Raw genomic sequence first — 17268 nt, 5'->3', positions numbered from 1 at the left:
CAATGGCGTGTTTGAACTCTCTCGCGCGATTTAAACGACCCTACGGCCTTTCTGTAGGTTTAAATTCACGGAAGCCGGACAGGGAAGAGGGAGCACGGTGTGAGCTTCCCCGATTCTCTGCCCGCCCACCTGGCAAGCCCGCGCACCGCCCCAGCTCCAGAGGGACAAGGAGAGGCTGGGTGCCTGCCGTCTACAGGCGGTACTTGAAGAACCTTCCAGCCCGGCCCTCTGCCATGAGCTACAGACTTCTGGATCCCAGTGCCTGGCCGCCAATCCCTACTGTCAACCTAACGGCCAGCCTGAGCCCTCGAAACACAAATCGAATCCCGCCCCTCTTCTGCTTAAGATCTTTCAATGGTGTCTCACTTGTCCTTCTCAGTCTGTGGCCTCTGGGGCCCCCCAAGCCCCTCTCCCCCCATCACCTCACTCCCCTTCGTCCAGCCAGCACGCTCAGTCACGCCGGACTCCTCCCCGCCTCAGGGTCTTGCCCCCTGGCCATGACCTCCTGGAATATTCTCCCTGTGGTCCTTCACGTGACAGGCCCCTCCGGTCTTGAAGTCTGTCCACGAGAGGGCAAGAAAGAGGCCTTTCCGTAACCAGCCTCCCCCACCGTGGGTGACTCTCGAGGCCACCATCCCGTCTCCTACAGGGTCCTTTCCACTCCCCGCCCTCGTTTATTGTCTATTCTGTGCCTCCCCCAAGGACCCGTGCGCCCCACTAAAACAGAGACGTGGTCTCTCTGGTTCGGTCTGTGGGGCTGGTTTGTGGACCAGCGCCTGATACACAGGATGTGCTCGGCACGTTCAAAAACTAAATGAAAGGATGCTGCTGTCAGCGCTTGGAAAATGCAAGAGGTTCTCTTGAAAGGTAGTGAGTTCCCCATCGCGGGCAGGATGCGAGTGGGGCCTGAAGTGAGGTGCGGCGGGAGAGGGGCGGACTTGATCTCCCAAGTCCTGCCCAACACTGGGAGTGCCCGTGCGTGCCCACGATGGATGACACGCTCCGGAGGCTTCTCGCCAGACATCCTTCTCTGGGGCACCGAAAACCCACGCCCACAACCTCGCGCCACAGTACGGCCAGGCCCTGCTCCCCAGAGGCAAGAGAGACGCCTTCTCGACCCTGCGGAAATCCTGGGAACGCAACTTAAATTTTTTCTCCAGAAGCGAAGACTGTGAGCGTCAAGGGCCACGTGGCTCAGGCGCGGGTTTGCACACGCATTCGGAATTAACTCCTGGATGCTGGTGGCCGACGGGGAGCTCCGGGGGCTGAAACATCAGCATTACGGCACCACCTCCCCACCTCCCCCCCCCCCGACCCCTCCCTGTCCCGCCAGGGCCTTGGCAACAACCCACACGGGCCTGTAAAAGCAAGAGCCATTACTTGGGCAGAGATTGTGGGTTGGTCCACGGAGCCACAAAGATTTTAAATTGCAAAACACGACCCCGTAAGGGCAGAGGGCCTCCGGTGTCCTCTAAAATCTGCCCAAGCACCGAGCCGCAGACGAGGAAATGGTCCGATGCCCCCGCCGGAATGACGATGCCACCAGATGGATAGGTCTGGAATCGTCGAAAAGACCCAGAGAACGAGTGCCCCCGAGAGGCTCAGGCTGGGGGGGGCCTCGGAGACTGGCGAGGCTTAGATTGTTCTAATTCTCAATGCAAAGCATCCATCGAATGCCGCCCACGAGCTTGACTGCCACGAATTTATTGTGGCCGTCGATGCTTGGAAGGGAAAGGAAAAGCATCGAGGGCTCATTTTCTTAGCTTGCGATCCTGGCCCCAGCCCACACTCTGGTGCAGGAGGCCAGCCCGGGGTCACTGGCAAACGGGGGCACCTGTGTGTGGCGTCCTTCCTTATACACCGGAGGGGACGACGGAGGCTCCGGGGGACAGACTGCAGGAGGGCCTGACTTTTTGCCTTCATGCTTTCGTGTCGAGCATGGGCCCCTTCTTTCAAACTGCACACACACGGGGCACCCGGGTGGCTCAGTCGGTTACGCGTCCGACTCTTGGTTTCGGCTCAGGTCACGGTCTCACGGTCCGTGAGTTCGAGCCCCGAGTCGGGCTCTGTGCTGACAGTTCGGAGCCTGGAGCCTGTTTTGGATTCTGTGTCTCCCTCTCTCTCTCTCTCTGCCCCTCCCCTGCTCATGCCCTGCCTGTCTCTCTCTCTCTCTCTCTCTCTCAAAAAAAAAATAATAAACATCAAAAAAAAAATTTACAAATGCACTTATAGGCGCCAAACTGTTTATTAGGCTCTAGAAGGACCAGATAGGCCTGCCCTCTGTCCCTCAATGCTGCCAGGCCCCTTTCCTACACGAGATGGTCCCCTCTGCCTCGAATCGGCCCCAGATGCTCCTGTGGCGGACTCCCGGTCACCCCCAAGGGGTCACGCCCGCACGACGCCTCCCTTCCCTCGTTACACATTACCCTGTTTTCGTTCTCGTTGTAGTTCCCATCCCTGCCCCCAAATTTATTCATGCTTATTGGCTGTTTTGCCCAGTAAAATGCAAGCTTTTGTTCATTCTTACATCCTTGCTGTCTACAACAGTATCTGGTATGGGGCAGGCAGCCAGGGAGTAGCTGCACACGAAAAAACAGGGGAAGGGAGAAAGGCGGGGGGGGGGGGGGCCGGAGGTGGGAAGTTCATGATCAAGGAACTAAGAGAAGGCAGAAAATTCCAGGACATGAGGTTTCAAGGGAATGGGTCCATTCAGGTAGATTCCTATGGGATTTAGTAAAGATTTCCATCTGAAGTTTAAGGCCAAGGAGGGGCCCTCTGAAAGGCTTGAGATCGAGAGTGACAGGGCCGGCTTGGTATTTTTTTAAAATATCACCCTGGATTGGGTGTGAAAACTGAGTTATAAAGAAATAAGCAAGGTGACGGGTTAGGGGGCAGCCTCAGTGGCTCTGATAAGTCCTGCAGGCGTGGTGACCCGCAAGGAAACAGCCAGGAACCAGAAGGAAATACATCCACACGGGCTGCAGACATTAGCAGCATTCTCTAAAATACTAGGAATTGTCCAAGAGGTAGATTTGGTGGAGGAGAATGGAGACTGACTGGTTCGGGGATGCCCCTGAGACATCCCAGTGGAACCGTCTAGAAGGAGGCTGCATATGCAGGTCTGGAAGGTCAGGAGAGGAGTCCAGGCTGGAAGGAAACACAGATCCGAGAGACATGATGAAACGAGGAGACTTAGGGACTGGAGGTGGGGAGAACAAGAGGAAAGCCCAAAGGTCGCACGCTTTCCAATATGGATCTCTCTGAGAACGGCCGGTGCGGCTCTTAGAGCCCAGGATACAGGAAGGAGGAAATATTTGAATAATCCTAAAATAACGGGGCTCTGCCCAGAAACTGCCTAGGACCCAGTGGAGCTATGGTAAAGAGTATGACAGGGTACAGAGGGGGGAAAGGTCACAGCCCCGGAGAGAAGTGTTTCAAGCCAGGCTTACGGGGAGTGCTTGCTGTTAAATTTCTAGGAATCGAGAAGCCATGCTTCCCATGAGGCCAAGTGACTACATCCTCAGCCTCCCTGGTAACTAGGTGTGGCTGTGTGACTAAGTTCCTGTAAAAGAACACACGCAGCAGTGTGAGTGAGGTCTCTCTGGAGACATTTCATGGAAAGGGAAGGGCGCACATTCTCCTCCTCCTTTCTCCGCCCTATCGCTTGAAGCCTGGATGAGATGGCTGGAGCATCGGCAGCCCTTGCGACCATGAGGATGAGGACCACATTCAAGAGAGAGCAAAGGAAAGAGCTAGAAAGTGCCTGGGTCTCTGACAACTTCACGAAAGCGCCGTAGCTCTCTCTTCTCAGGCCGCCGACTTCCCGAGAGAAAGGAAACCGTCTTAAGGAAGCCACGGCCACTTGAAGAGGTGCTGTTACATCGCAGTCAATTTTAATCCTCATCCGAATACTAGCCGACGGATCCAACACGTCCCCTGCACTGCTGTCCCCTTGCTGTGGGTCACGTCATTGCCTTGGTAGGGATATCCTCCTCCTTGCCTGTATTTATTTAAATCCTGCCCATCCTCTGGAGGATGGATCAGATTCCACCTCCCACACGAGACTTCCTCCCTTGAACTCTGGCGCTGTCTGCCTGCCCCCACTCCTTGGGCATCTGGCCTATGCTGCCTTCCCAGTGATTCACCCCCCGCCCCCCACACACACACACACTTATCTGCTGGCTCCTCAGAGAGGCTCAGGCCCCTCAAGGGCAAGGTCCACCATTTCCAAGGGCTCGTATTCCCTGGGCCCGGAGAGGCCGTCAATACAAGGTCATGATGAACAGGCCCCCCCTAAGGTTCTTCCCGCCCCCCACCTGCAGCCAAGTTAAGGATGAACCCAGAAGGTATGGAAACGAATTCAGAAAATGAGAAGGCAGGTAAGACGGCTAAAACCACTTCTCATAACAAGGGGTAGCTTGAGGGAAAGATCTAAGACTTCTCCCTCAGACTATACAACCCAGCTGGTTGACCTCCATGAGGTTCACGCGGCAGGGGGCACCGTTCACACAGAAAACGAGGGGCAGATGTCATGCCCGGGGCCCCGCACGTACAAACTCAAGTCCCTTCGGTAAAAGCCAGCCAGTCAGGTCAACCGACACGTTTTCACCTAACGCGCCCGTAACATACTTCGCGATTTGTCGCTCTCGGTAACAAATCACTTTGGAGGACCTCATCCCAGAGGATGTTTGGAACAGCCTGAGCACAAGCGCACACCTCAGTTCATTCGTCAAGGCAGTCTAATGTTTGCAACTGCAGATTTTTGTGTCTGTGGTTTGCCTCGGAAATTGTTAAACTCGATCGGCAAAGCACAGGAGGCCCAGAGGATCCCCCCCGCCCCTGGTCAGAGCTGAAGTCGTAACCCAGGCTGACCGGCCGGAGAGCCGTCAGCGGAGATAACAACTACTGGGGAAGCTTCCATGGAAACGTCTAACTTCGAAGAAGCCCAAATCCCTCAAAACATCTGAGAAGGCAGGCGCAGGGGAGAAGGCAGGCTCCCGGGTGACCCTTGGAAAGCGACCGCGTGGACTTGGAACCCACGCGAAAGACCCCAAAGCTGTCGTCGACGGACCCAAGAGGCGAGCTTGGCACATCAGGAGCCAATTGAGAGACGAGAAGGGACCTGCTGAAAATAACACGAGATGGGCTGCTGGCCGGAGATGACAGCCATTCACAACCAGGTCAAGTGCAGCACCAGGGGTCAGTAACCGGCCTCGAGGTGAAGGCTGCCCTCCTTCCCATGCACGGCTGGAGCGCAGTCTAGACAGCTGAGCCTCTGCCCCCGTCCGGACCTCAGAGTCCAGGATTTCACGCCAACCCCGAGTGGCATTTGACGCCTGGGGAGGCCTGGGGAAAAACCACTCTCTGGGGCCGCGTCACCACTGGTGACCACCAGGTGTCAGTAGTGAGCGGGGGCGCCACCCATCTGGAGTCTTCAGAGAACTTGAGCCAGATCCTGGGGGGGGGGGGCGGGGGGCACCGGATGTTGTGGCTTTGGGGGCAAACAGGGCTGTCACCGCATTCTCAGGCATGCACGAGTATTTCATTTCAGTTACTCGGCTGTCAACTCACCATGCAAACGCGCTGCGCCCCGTCTAGGATGTTTTTCATCCGAGAAAAGATTCGGGGCTGCTCACGTCCATGGGGACGGAGGCCTTTCTGTTTTCGCCCCACCCCCCGCCCCCGGGGAAAGCGAAAACATAAAGCAGGGTTTTCTACTCCTCGCCGATCCTTCCCCCACAGACACTGCCCCGTAAGTGTTCTAGAAGTTTCTCTTCATACAGAGGTTCGAGATGTGGGTTTGCAACGCTTCAGTGATAGCTTGGGGGTTACTAGGTGCGGAGCCCGCAGGGGCACAAAGCTTGTGCACCGTGCAAAAGCCAGAGCGGAGGGCCCCTTCCCTGCCTGATTTATTGAGCTGGACCCAAACTGGTCTCTGTCAGCAGTTGTAACATCTCCAACGGAAATACTAGATCATGAGTAGCTTCAGCAACAACGGAGGCTGTCCTTGCTCGGTCTTTTAAAACCCGGGATGTCAGGAAAGCTTTGTCAAATCCTACAGCGACTTCCCTCTCCAGGCTGGGGACGTATCCTTTGGAGCACGGGCCCATGCCAAGCCCAGCCCACGATGTCCTCAACACCAAGCACTAGGGTCCCTTTCAGGGTCCACAGTGACACTCAACAGCACCCAGCCACCCCAGAGAAGGCACCCCATTTACCGCTGCCTCTCCGCATCCAAAGACGCGGGGGGCCCCTGCGTCTGAGCCCTCCTCTGAGTACAGGAGGTGTCTAGAGGGTCCCTCACTGCCAATTATCCCTTAACTGGAATCCAAGTAAGCCCCGCTTCAAATATCTCACAAGCAATGATACCGAGGACAAAGGAGAAACACAGTTGGTCCCCCTAGGCTTGCGTTTAGCCTTTTGCAAATAGCTTTGAGTCGCCATCTTGCCGCAAGGAAACACCCAAAGGTTGGAATGCCAAATGGCATCACCACTGAGGCCCACGACCTCGAAAAGCAGTCTTGCCAACGGGGGACCAAAAGCTGGCCCAACTACCCCCTGGGACCGTCACTGAAACAGGAAGTGGCAGGACCTTTCTGGATAGAGACAGCCACCAAAGCAAGGATACCAGTGGGGTCAGAAGACCCAACTGGGTCTGCCTAAGGTCTTGCCATGGTGCCACATTTATGGCTTATCTGTGCCCACGTTTCTTTGCTGACAAGAAGCACTGTGCTTTCTAGGGCATCTTTCCGGGGAGAGATCATGTGCAATGAGAGCCGGGGTCTTAGGTTAGTCAGGGAAACTTCTGCCCTTCTCCTGTCTCGGGTTCCCGGTCCCCTATTGCATTCTGCCCCACCCCAGCAACAACTTTTGAGCTGCGTCTTCCAAGAACAAGGGTTTCCAGGTCTGGACTGAGAAATACGGAGCAAAGACCCAGTCTCACCATTTGCTGACGATGAGTAGCAGTGGTGGACGTTTCCAGAAGAAGAGGTGCTACAATTCTGCCAGAGGTCGGTTGCATGTCCATTACCCACGATCCATTGCTAGAAAGAACCAGACATCTTCGATCAGACAGGGTGGTGAGGAGCGAAGGGAAGGGGAGAGAAAGGGGAAGGGAAGGCAAGAGCGGCCTCATCCGCCCGTCTACCTGGCCTGCCCCTGCCCTGCCCAGGGTGGCCCGGCCAGAGGCCACAGTCACACTGGGGAAAGGAGAGAGGTGGGGGTCGGGCTCAGACATGGTGTTGGGCGGAGGGCCAGCGTTTCACAAATGAAAAGCACTTTGTGAACAGAAAAGTTCACTCACACACACACACACACACACACACACGCACACAAGCTAATACGTGCAGAAGTATGTCCTATAGCAGAAGGAGCCATGAACTCAAGCCAGGACGCCTGCATTCAAGCCGGCTCTCCTCACCCCGGATCTCCTGGGTGTCGCTCCCCCAAGCTACTGCCTCTCTGAGCCTGTCTCCTGGCTCCTAATTCCTATCAATCCCACAAGATTAAGAGGTTGTAAAAATGCTTACAAACGATGAAACAATCCACAGATCCCCAACATCACAATCTCTCACTCTGACATATTTCTCAACCTTGGAAACGGACAAGAATATCACGTCTGGGATACGCCTCAGTTAAGAAGTTAAAACCACAGTGGGGGCGCCTGGGTGGCTCAGCCGGTTAAGCGTCTGACTTTGGCTCTCAAGGTTCCTGACTTCCAGCCCCGCGTCGGGTTCTGTGCTGACAGCTCAGAGCCTGGGGCCTGCTTGGGGTTCTGTGTCTCCCTCTCTCTCTCTCTCTCTGCCCCTTCCCCACGCACGCTCTGTGTTGATACAGAGGAAGCTTTAGAGTGGAAGGTGCTATGCCCACATCACAAAGCAGACCGGGGGCTGTGAACTCTTTTCCGGAAGAGCCTATTTTAACCTTCCCATTTCCAGCCCTAAAGGGTGTTCCATGACATGTGGAGAAAAACAAACCTTCATAAATACTCCACTTCCTTCCTCAAGGAACCTACGGCGCAAAAAAAAAAAAAAACAAAAAAAAAAAACCCAACCCTGCAATTTTATCAAATGAAGGTCGGGAAACCCTGAGGTCTCTGCACTGAAATTATTTGGCTTAAATGGAGGCCTGCGCCGCTCACCTAGTCTGGCGATCGCCTCCCTCCTACCCCTGAATCTGCTCGGGTTTTCTCCAAACAACTGAAAGGGGGCAGCCTGCCAGAAACTGCAAAAACGCCCCGGGGGCCGCCCGAGACTTTCACGTCGTTTGCAAATCACGACGCGGCGCGGACCTGGAGGAATCGCCGCCCGGGAGGCCCGAGCCCTGGGCGGTGGGGGGGGGGGGGGGGGAGGGGGTCCGGGTGCCCCGCCCGCGCCCACCTCCCCGCTGCCCGCCGGGCACTCACGCTGACGATCGTGGAGACGAAGAGCAGCACGAGCACTGCGACGTGGAGGACGATGATGCCCAGCAACAAGAGGAGCATTCTGGCGGCTGGTTGTGCTCAGCGGAGTTCCTGCCTGCCGGGAAAGAGAGCCGAAGCTGGACGTGAGGCCCAACCAACTGGCCCGGGCTGGCTGGCGAGCGAGCGAGGGAGGGAGGGAGGGAGGAGGAGCGCGCGGAGGGAGGGTCCCCACGCCGGCGGAATGCAGGGGCCTGGCTGCGCGCCCGGCCCGGGTCGCGGCGCCCGCACGCCTCCCGGCGGCCGGCCGAGAGAGGGCAGCAGCCGGCCGCAGCATCCCCGCCCGGCAGCCCGCGGGGGGCCCGCCGGCCACACGACAGCTCTTGCTTCGGGGACGAAACGAGGGGGTACGCACGTCTAAGTCACCCCGGGAGGAGAGCTCTTCCCAGAATGACCAGCGGAGACCACGGCACACCTCCACCCACCCGGGGTTGCCCCCGGAGCACAGCCCCACGTGGGGAAGGAGGCAGGAGGAGGAGAGAGCCCCCTTTCCCGACGGGGTGGCGGTCGGGGGTCCGCGCGTGGGCGCCCCGATTTCTGCCGGAGGCCCGGGGACGCCAGCGGCACGCTGCGAGGGAGAGCGCGTGGCGGGGAGCTGGTTTCCCAGGCCCGGTGCGCTCCGCGGTCCGTTAGTCTCCCAAGTTTCCACCGGGTTCTGCCAGCGCCGGGGAGCCGTCCTGGCCCCGGCTCAGCCTGGCGTCCACCCCGGCGGCTCCGGAGAGGAGGCGCAGAGCCGGGGGAGTGTGGGCAGGAAAGAAAGGCCCAGAGAGTGGCCGGACCCCTGCGCTTCCCGCCCACCGCGCGCTTCACCCCCCCCCCCAATCCCCTCCCGCCGCAGCCCCTGCGGGCCGGGCCCTGCGCTCCCGGGCTGGCCTCTCGCCGGTTCTCCCCGGTCCCGGCTGCGCCCCCGGCACGCGGAGCCGAGACACGACCCGGTTCGGCCTCGGCGCGCCGGGACGCGCGCCCAGGAGCCTGCACGGAGGGGGGGGGGGTGGCGGGGAGGGGGGGGTGGCGGCAGATGTCCGGTGGGAAGGAGAGGCGGAGGGTGGAGGGCTGAGTCCCAGGAGAACCGCAACCCGCCAGAGCCGGCAGGACAGCTTCCCCCACGCAGCTATGTGGTCCTAGCCCCTCGTTCTACAGCTCTTGGGGGGAAATGGAGACCGGGGTGACCCGTTAGAGGGTACTATGGCTGTGGGAGCCCAGCTGCATTTGGGGGCACCGTCTCAGCACAGGGCCTTGAGCCAGGGCAGACCACGTTTCAATAGCTCCGTTTTAAAAGCACCCAATACCAGGCCCCTCCGCTGCTCTCCCTAAGCAGCACAGTCCAAGGAACCCCTGGAATGTACGGGAAGAAATGAGCACGGCCTTCGGATTGTCTCCCAGACGGTTTAAATTAAATCCAACGGCTCCTAGAGCCGGGAGGGACAAGAGAAGGATAATCGGGTCTATGGCTAGAAATGGGGGGACCACGGGGGGCCAGCAGCCCCATCTCCGGGGTCCACCGCAGGGACTGCTTTGCCAATGAGTCCCCAAGTAGGCGCGTCTCCAGCGAGACCCAAAGTGCTCAGCCCTTGCCGCATATCCCCACACCGCCACCCGCGCCCCTTACGACTTAGGGACCATAAGGCAAGGCCACACGGTGTCCCTACAAGCCCCGCAAGAACCAGACGAGCCAGACGGTGGTCCGCCTGTCCGAGCTCGGAAAGACAGCTCGCGGGCCTGGCCAGCCCAGTGCCCGCGCCTGCTCCGCGCTTTCTGGCACCATCGACGGAAGATGCCCACGTTTCTCCTCCATCTCCTCCACTTGTCCCTACCAAAGCACTTACGGCCCAAAGGGATAGTTGTCCCCGATCCTCCAAGTGGCCTCCGGCACAAACTCGGCGCGGCTGGCTCGGCGGCTGGCGTCCCCGAAGACAGCTGCGCTGCGGGGCTGCGCGCGCGAAGCGAGGGGCCAGAGGGAGGCTCCCGGCGTTCCCCTTTAACGGGAACAACGCCCTGTCTGCGTCGCTGCAGTAGGGTGTGTCCCTGGGTCAGCGTGTGCAGGGGGGCGGGACTCGGGGGAGGAGAGAGGGCAGGAGGGAGGGAGGGCGGGAGACGGTTACTCGGCCTTCAATCCGCCTCGGGAGAAAGTCGATCACTGCAAAACCGCTGGGACTTTTACTCGCTACTAGCCGGCGGCTGAGCTTTCTCACCTCCGCTTCCTCTGGCTCCCCGAGCTCCTGGAGACCAAGTGTCGGCCAATAAACTGGCCCTTCCGCCCCCTCGGCCACGTGGGAAAAGCCCTCCCGAGGTCGCCCCCGCCGGGGCGCACGCACGTGCACTGCGCCCACGCGGGGACCGAGGCCGGATTCCTCTCCTCCGGGGAGGGGGGAGCCGGCACTTAAGCGCAGGAAGACGGCCCTCACCTCTCGGGTCCTGGCGCGCCTGGCCTGCCCTGGCATTTGTGCTGGCCACACCTGCACCGCGCCCTCCCGCGCGGTCCGGGTCTGCGCCCAGGCCGCGTGCCGGCTCCCTAGGACTCAAGGGACCCACTTTGCGGGCCCCGCTTGGGTGACAATTAGCAGGAGGAGGGAGAGTTCCGCCCACTACAGCACAGCGCGACCGGGGGAAGGGGTTCTGGCTCCTGCTAGCCCGGACCACAGCCGGGTATGCTCCAGGCGAAGTTCGCCTGGCCCGGCTCCCAGCCTCCGCTGGCGTCCCCAGGCCATTGGGTGGGGAGCTGGCCATCGAGGTGGGGGAAGACCAGCCAGGGAAATCCGCTGATTCATAGTCGCCTGAAAGTGGTTCGTCCAGCGTCACAGGGACGGAGAGGCCAGCCCTTCTGGGCGTGGCGCAGGTGGGCCCAAATACGACTCTCGATGGGAGAGTGGGCACGCAAGCCCAGAGCCCTAATGTGGATTTTAAATGTCTTTACTTACTAATGCAGCAATTCACACACACCCCGACTGCTAGTGTCCTGTCATAAAACCTCATCATTGCAACTGATTCAGACAACTCCATACTATTTTACTATCTGAAACCAGCTGTTGAGGGGCTCCTGGGTGACTCAGAAGGGTTAAGCATCGGACTCTTGACTTGGGTTGAGGTCACCATCTCTCGGTTCCGAGTTTGCCTCTCCTGGGGCTGACAGCACAGAGCCTACGTCGGATTCTCTCTCTCCCTCTGTCTGCGCCTCCCGGCTCATGCTCTCTGTCTCTCTCTGCTTCTCTCTCTCAAAAAATAAACAAAAATAAATTGCAAAAAAGTACCTGCTTATGGTAGCTGATTGCATATTCTTGTCTTTAAGTCAGAATACGTTATCTGGGGGCGCCTGGATGGCTCAGTTGGTTGAGCGTCCGACTTCAGCTCAGGTCACGATCTCACGGTCCGTGAGTTCGAGCCCCGCGTCAGGCTCTGGGCTGATGGCTCAGAGCCTGGAGCCTGCTTCCGATTCTGTGTCTCCCTCTCTCTCTGCCCCTCCCCAGTTCATGCTCTGTCTCTCTCTGTCCCAAAAATAAATAAACGTTAAAAAATTAAAAAAAAAAAAACATTATCTGAAATACTCTTCAAACCACGGTCTTTTAAAAACTCTTATATTAGCCAATTAAAAAGACGACACATGAAAGTTGGGCTCAATGCGCATTATATGACAGATGCACACATGGTCTGGGAGAGGCGGTGTGGGGCAACGCTTAGGCACGCTGGCTCTGGGCTCAGACAAAGCTGACTGCTCAGAGTCCTGAATTGGGGCAAGTACCTGAAGTTCCACGAGCTTCCATTTTTGCATCTACAAGCAGGACTGGCAATGCCTACTTTAGAGGTGGCGAGTAGGGGGGGACAAGGTGTGTGAGGCAGTTTGCATAGTGTCCGGAACGTAATAGGGACCAGGACCCAGTAAACTGTCACCATGGTTACCGTTATATCACATTTTGCCCTCACATCAAGCAAGGCTGAGCCCCCACCCCACCCCACCCCCGCCAGCCCACCCCGTGAGCTAAAATAGCTTATGCCAATAGCATAACCAACCACAGGAATGGCAGTGTGCTCTCTCCTCCTGGGTCATTTTATAGGTCAGGTGTGCCCCAGCAACTATGGCCTCTCTTTATGCCATTCAGACTTTTATTTTATTTATTCCACCAACACTGATGTGGACACTATGTACCCAGTACTGTTCTAAGCACTTTCCAGATAATTAGCGTATTTAACTCAGGATTTTCTTTCTCTTCCTTTTCTTTTTTTCTTTTCCCAAGTAACCTTTTTACCGAAGCGTATGCATCTAGGAAAGAATACACGTCGTAAGCAACAGCCTGCCTCTTCCTCTTCCCAAGATTTTAGTCCCTAAGCAGGTGACACCACGCTGTGAGCTTTGGAACCCATGAGCTTGAACCCTTTTTTGCTCCTCCCTTACTGCCTCTCGCCTGTCTCCTGCCCGCTCGGCTCCCAGGGTGGAAGACGAAACACCGCCCCGGGCAGTGTCCACCAGGCTTGGCCACACCCAGGGCCAGGCCAGGGCTTGACTACCCGTGGAAGCTTCTCCCTAACCTCCTTCCCAACCCAAGGTCCCCTGCCAGCCAGCTGTGTGTGCAGATCTCCGCCCCATCAGGAAAAAAAAGAATCGGGTCCCCTTTCTCCCTTCAGATCTGGACGTGCTGGGGTTTCCAGACGCTCTCAGATAGAGCCTCTCCCTTCCCCAGCCAGAGTATATACCCAGCTTCTAAAGGAGGAGTTGAAAACCCTCTGACGGTGGGTCATCTGCAACACAAAAGCCCTGTCTCCCTGCAGCCCTTCCCATTTGTGATTTGCAGGGGGTGGGGGACTGGGCAGTTCTCGGAGAAGCATAAGCTTCCACTCTGCAGAGGGACAGTGTGCCAACAAAACTCACCGGGCCGAATGGTGTAACCCCTTCCTTCCTCCACGCGGATTTCTCTGCTCCAAACACGAGGGATGCCAAGGCGGGGCCCTCCCCACAGGGCAGCCGAGAGACCAGCAGCTGGCAGGTTGTAAGCCCCACTGCTTCCAACCAGGCTCCCCGAGATGTTTCCCCGGGGGTGCTCCGTGTAACTGAAGCCAGGCCAGGCGTCTTTCCAGTTTATTCAGGGGCTGGTCCAATGCTGGGATATGTCATGGTGGCCTGAGAGCTTCTCGGCCTCTTCTGCTTAAAGAGACAGCGCCCAGCTTGGTCTCCAGTGATCCCCAGAGGCTCTGCTCCTTTCCTCCGAGGAGGAAACGCGCCGCGTGGGGTGTCCTACGTGTTAATTGCAGATAAGTTTCCTTTTTGCTTTTTTAAATCAGTATCATCATTTGAAAGAGCGCGGGCATCACGCGATGACGTTGACCTCCGTGAGATCATTCGGTCCAAGTCAACAAGACTCGATTGAAGGCATTCGAACCGTCAATAGATAGGAAGGATAGGCTGGGAGGACAGTTGCAAAGTTACGGAGCGTTGGACCAAGGAGGCCACCAGTGTCTTCAGGCTCTTTGCACTATATGTGTCCTCCAGTCTCCTGGGTGGAAGTCCCAAGACAAGGGCACTTAGTTTTATTGAAGGAGTCTCCTGGAATTCTGGCAGTTTCCCCACCTCTTAGGACAGGGATGCCAATCCGTAGTGCCCTGTAGAGTCTGGGGAAGCCTCTCTTGGCCGCAAACACCTTACGTTCTGTCGGGCTCCACAGTCCGGAGGGGGGTCCCAGAGGCCCACTGCCCGTTCTGCTATCAGCCAGGATCTTTCCAGGCGCAGTGAAACGGTGTAACCCGGCCTGGCCTCGGGTCTCCTTAGCTCCGACTGCTCGGACAGCTTTGCACGCAGCCTGGCCTGGGCCCGTGTGCGAGAGTAGCAGACTCAGTGCTCCGGGCTGGGGCTCGGGTGTGGGTAACAGACGGTCAGAAGGCATCGGACGGTCACTTGTTTCTGCCTCGCTGCCTTCGGTCACGGTGCCCAAAATGGAAGTTATGCCCAGGGAGGGCTGTAGCGTCAGACAGGTTATGCTTCAGAGCCTTGCCAGGTAAAAGAGGGGCGTAGGTGTATATTTGGTGTGCGTGAGAGAGACAGAGAGACAGAGAGAAGAGAAAGAGAGAGGAGCTCCCTCAATCCTCCCCTGACTTAGGGGGTGAGGGAGGGCCCAGCGAGCAAGGTTTTCAGCTTCCCCAGACAAGCCCCTGCCTTGATGTCCCCAAGATCCTGCTTGAAGGCTGCGGCTGGCCCTCAGGCCGGACTAAGCCTGAAGACGTCTGAGAGCCTTTGTGCCCAAGGGCTACGGATTCAGAGGAAGAAAGGGTGGGGTGGGGCAGGGTGCAGGTGGGAAGCAGGGAGTTTGCTTCTGGCTGAATAGTGCCAATCTGATCAGCCCTCCATCCTTCCAGGAGCTCCTTGTCCCAGGACCTGCTGTCTTGGCCCCGTGTGTCCTTCGATCCCCGCCCCCCATCTCCTGCAACCAAGCCCTGAAAACCAGCGGGCTTTGGCTGAGCCCTCTTTGATGAGCTCCTCGAAGCTTCCAGCCCCCAGAGCTGGTCCCTGCTGTGTTCCAGGGGCCCATCCATCAGGCCCCCGCACCCCTGTGTCTACCCACCTGGGCCAGGCCCTCTGCCTCCTCCTGGGCCCCCTCTCTCCTCGCTCTGGTGGGCCCCCTCAGCCAAAAGAAACCCCAGCCTCTCTGTTTGGAGCTGTGTGTCCTCAGAGACATGGAGACTATCCCCCGGGGTCCCTCGAACTGCCGGGCACCGTTCTGAACATTCCATGTGATTATTAGTCTTTACAACAACCTTATGAAATAGGCGCCCCATCACCCTTTTTTCATAGGAGGGGAAACTGAGGCCCGGCAAGACACTGAGTGGCTTTCTCCAGATACCCCACGAGAACATGACAAAGGCCACGTACGAACCAGGCGTGGATTCTGATACAATATACCCATCGTTACAGCCACCTTTCTTTTTCCCGTTAAAAAGGCAAGAAAGGGGGCACCTGGGTGGCTGAGTCAGCTGAGTGTCTGACTTGAGCTCAGGTCATGATCTCGCGGTTCGTGAGATCGAGCCCCGTGTCGGGCTCCGTGCCGACAGCTCGGAGCCTGGAGCCTCCTTCTCTCTCTCTCTCTCACTCTCTCTCTCTCTCTCAAAAATAAATAAACATTAAAAACTTATTTTTTATTTATTTATTTATTTTTTTTAAATTTTTTTTTTCCAACGTTTATTTATTTTTGGGACAGAGAGAGACAGAGCATGAACGGGGGAGGCGCAGAGAGAGAGGGAGACACAGAATCGGAAACAGGCTCCAAGCTCAGAGCCATCAGCCCAGAGCCCGACGCGGGGCTCGAACTCACGGACCGCGAGATCGTGACCTGGCTGAAGTCGGACGCTTAACCGACTGCGCCACCCAGGCGCCCCAAAAACTTATTTTTTAAAAAGGCGAGAAAATATCCCAAAGCCTCCACTGTTTCCGCTAGTCCTGTGAGCTCCCCTTTGAAGGTCCTGCCTTGTGCCAACCAGGCCTCCGGGTTGCACACCCATCCAGCCCTGTGCCGGGTGGATCTCGCGGGTGTGACAGGTTGATTTCCTAAGACCATCGGTATCGTCCACGGGGAGTGGGATCTCGGCAGCCCCTAGAGGCGGAACACAGCCCGTCCTTCCTTTTCCTGCATTTAGAGCCGCTGCCCTGCCGTTGCATATAGCGTCTCGTTCAACAGGGAGGGACCAGGACCGTCTTCCTCGCGGAGCGGTCAGGGCTCGGGGCATTTGCAGCGTGTCTCCCGGCCACGGGCGAGTACGGAGTTCCTCCGCTTTCCAGACCTGTGATTTTTCCATTATGTGGACGCCCCTCCCCCACAAGCGAAAACCAGAGGTGAGTCTTAATCGGGCACTGGTCCTGTTGATGAAGCTGTCGTCAGAGTGTCTGTCTCGCCAGGCACTGACTGGGTCGATATCTGGGGAGTGTTTACATGACAGATGAAGCCTTTCCTGTTTCGGTGCAGCCAGCAGCCTGTGTGGGCGTTCTTGGCCAGGCCTGGACACATCTGGTCGGAAAAGGTCCTCCAAAGTGAGGTTACTGCCTCATCAAGACTCAACTGACTCTTTTGAGCAGCTCAGTGTCAAAAGCTCAAACACGGCGGTGGCGGGGGGGAAGGGGGGGAGGCAGAGGGGAAGGAAGGAAGGCAAGGAGGGAAGGAGGGAGGGAGGAAAAAAGAGAAAGAGAGGGAGGAGGAGGAGAACGGAGAAAAGAAATGGAAGGACCCTGTTTGACTTCTTTGTAAACAGACATGTTCGGAATTTGTGGCAAATCCAAGCCCCCAGAAGACGTTCTCTCCGAACAGCGGGAACAGGTAGAAGCAGCTTGAATACACATCTCACACACACACTCAAGCTGGCACAGGGCTGTTCCCTAAATTACCTCTTTAAAAGTTACAAATGTATCGTCTCCAGCGCCTTCACCTGGGGGAGCGCGAAAGCACAGAGCGATCGTGTTGTGCCGTTGCAACGATGCAAAGTACAAGGGGTTCTTTGTCCCCGGAGGCTTGTTGCTTAGGAAAGCCAGATTCCACTGATGCCAAAGGAAGGCGAGGAAGTGGGCTTTTCTGACACGTCGAGAGCCAGCAGAGAAAGGATCCGGGAGCCACTGAAGCAGGAGAGGGTCCGAAAGTGATTTGGGCTGGAGATGAAAAACTCTGAAGCTTTTCCAAGGCTCTCCCTCCTCGGGGATGTTTTTCCTGCTCCAGGAGGGAGAGAGGCCCCCGGAAGGTGCGGAGGGTGATGGATCTAGCCACCCAGCAATGGCTAGAACAGGCGGGAATGGACGGATCTTCTGGGCCCCTCAGTCCAGGCAGGACAATGCCAACGACGGCAGC

General features: G+C 57.4%; 1 protein-coding gene across 1 annotated transcript in view; it reads right to left on the bottom strand.

The window, feature by feature from the left end:
• PMP22 (peripheral myelin protein 22) overlaps positions 1-10378 on the bottom strand; it is a 29253-nt gene extending 18875 nt beyond the window's left edge. The window contains exons 1-3 of the mRNA XM_047089905.1: positions 10285-10378; positions 8405-8516; positions 6944-7043 (exon numbers count right to left, since the gene is read on the bottom strand). Coding sequence (XP_046945861.1) covers positions 6944-7043; positions 8405-8482 — 178 coding nt within the window. The 5' untranslated portion in view covers positions 8483-8516; positions 10285-10378. The remainder of the gene's footprint in view (positions 1-6943; positions 7044-8404; positions 8517-10284) is intronic.
• Between the last annotated feature and the right edge of the window lie 6890 nt (positions 10379-17268).

This window comes from Lynx rufus, unplaced genomic scaffold (genome assembly GCF_022079265.1).
Source record: "Lynx rufus isolate CCGP_SWC_20201006 ecotype Redwood Valley unplaced genomic scaffold, mLynRuf1.p SCAF_28, whole genome shotgun sequence".
Taxonomy (NCBI): domain Eukaryota; kingdom Metazoa; phylum Chordata; class Mammalia; order Carnivora; family Felidae; genus Lynx; species Lynx rufus.
The sequence above is the reverse complement of the archived record's forward strand: the minus strand, read 5'-3'. Positions and strand labels throughout refer to the sequence as shown.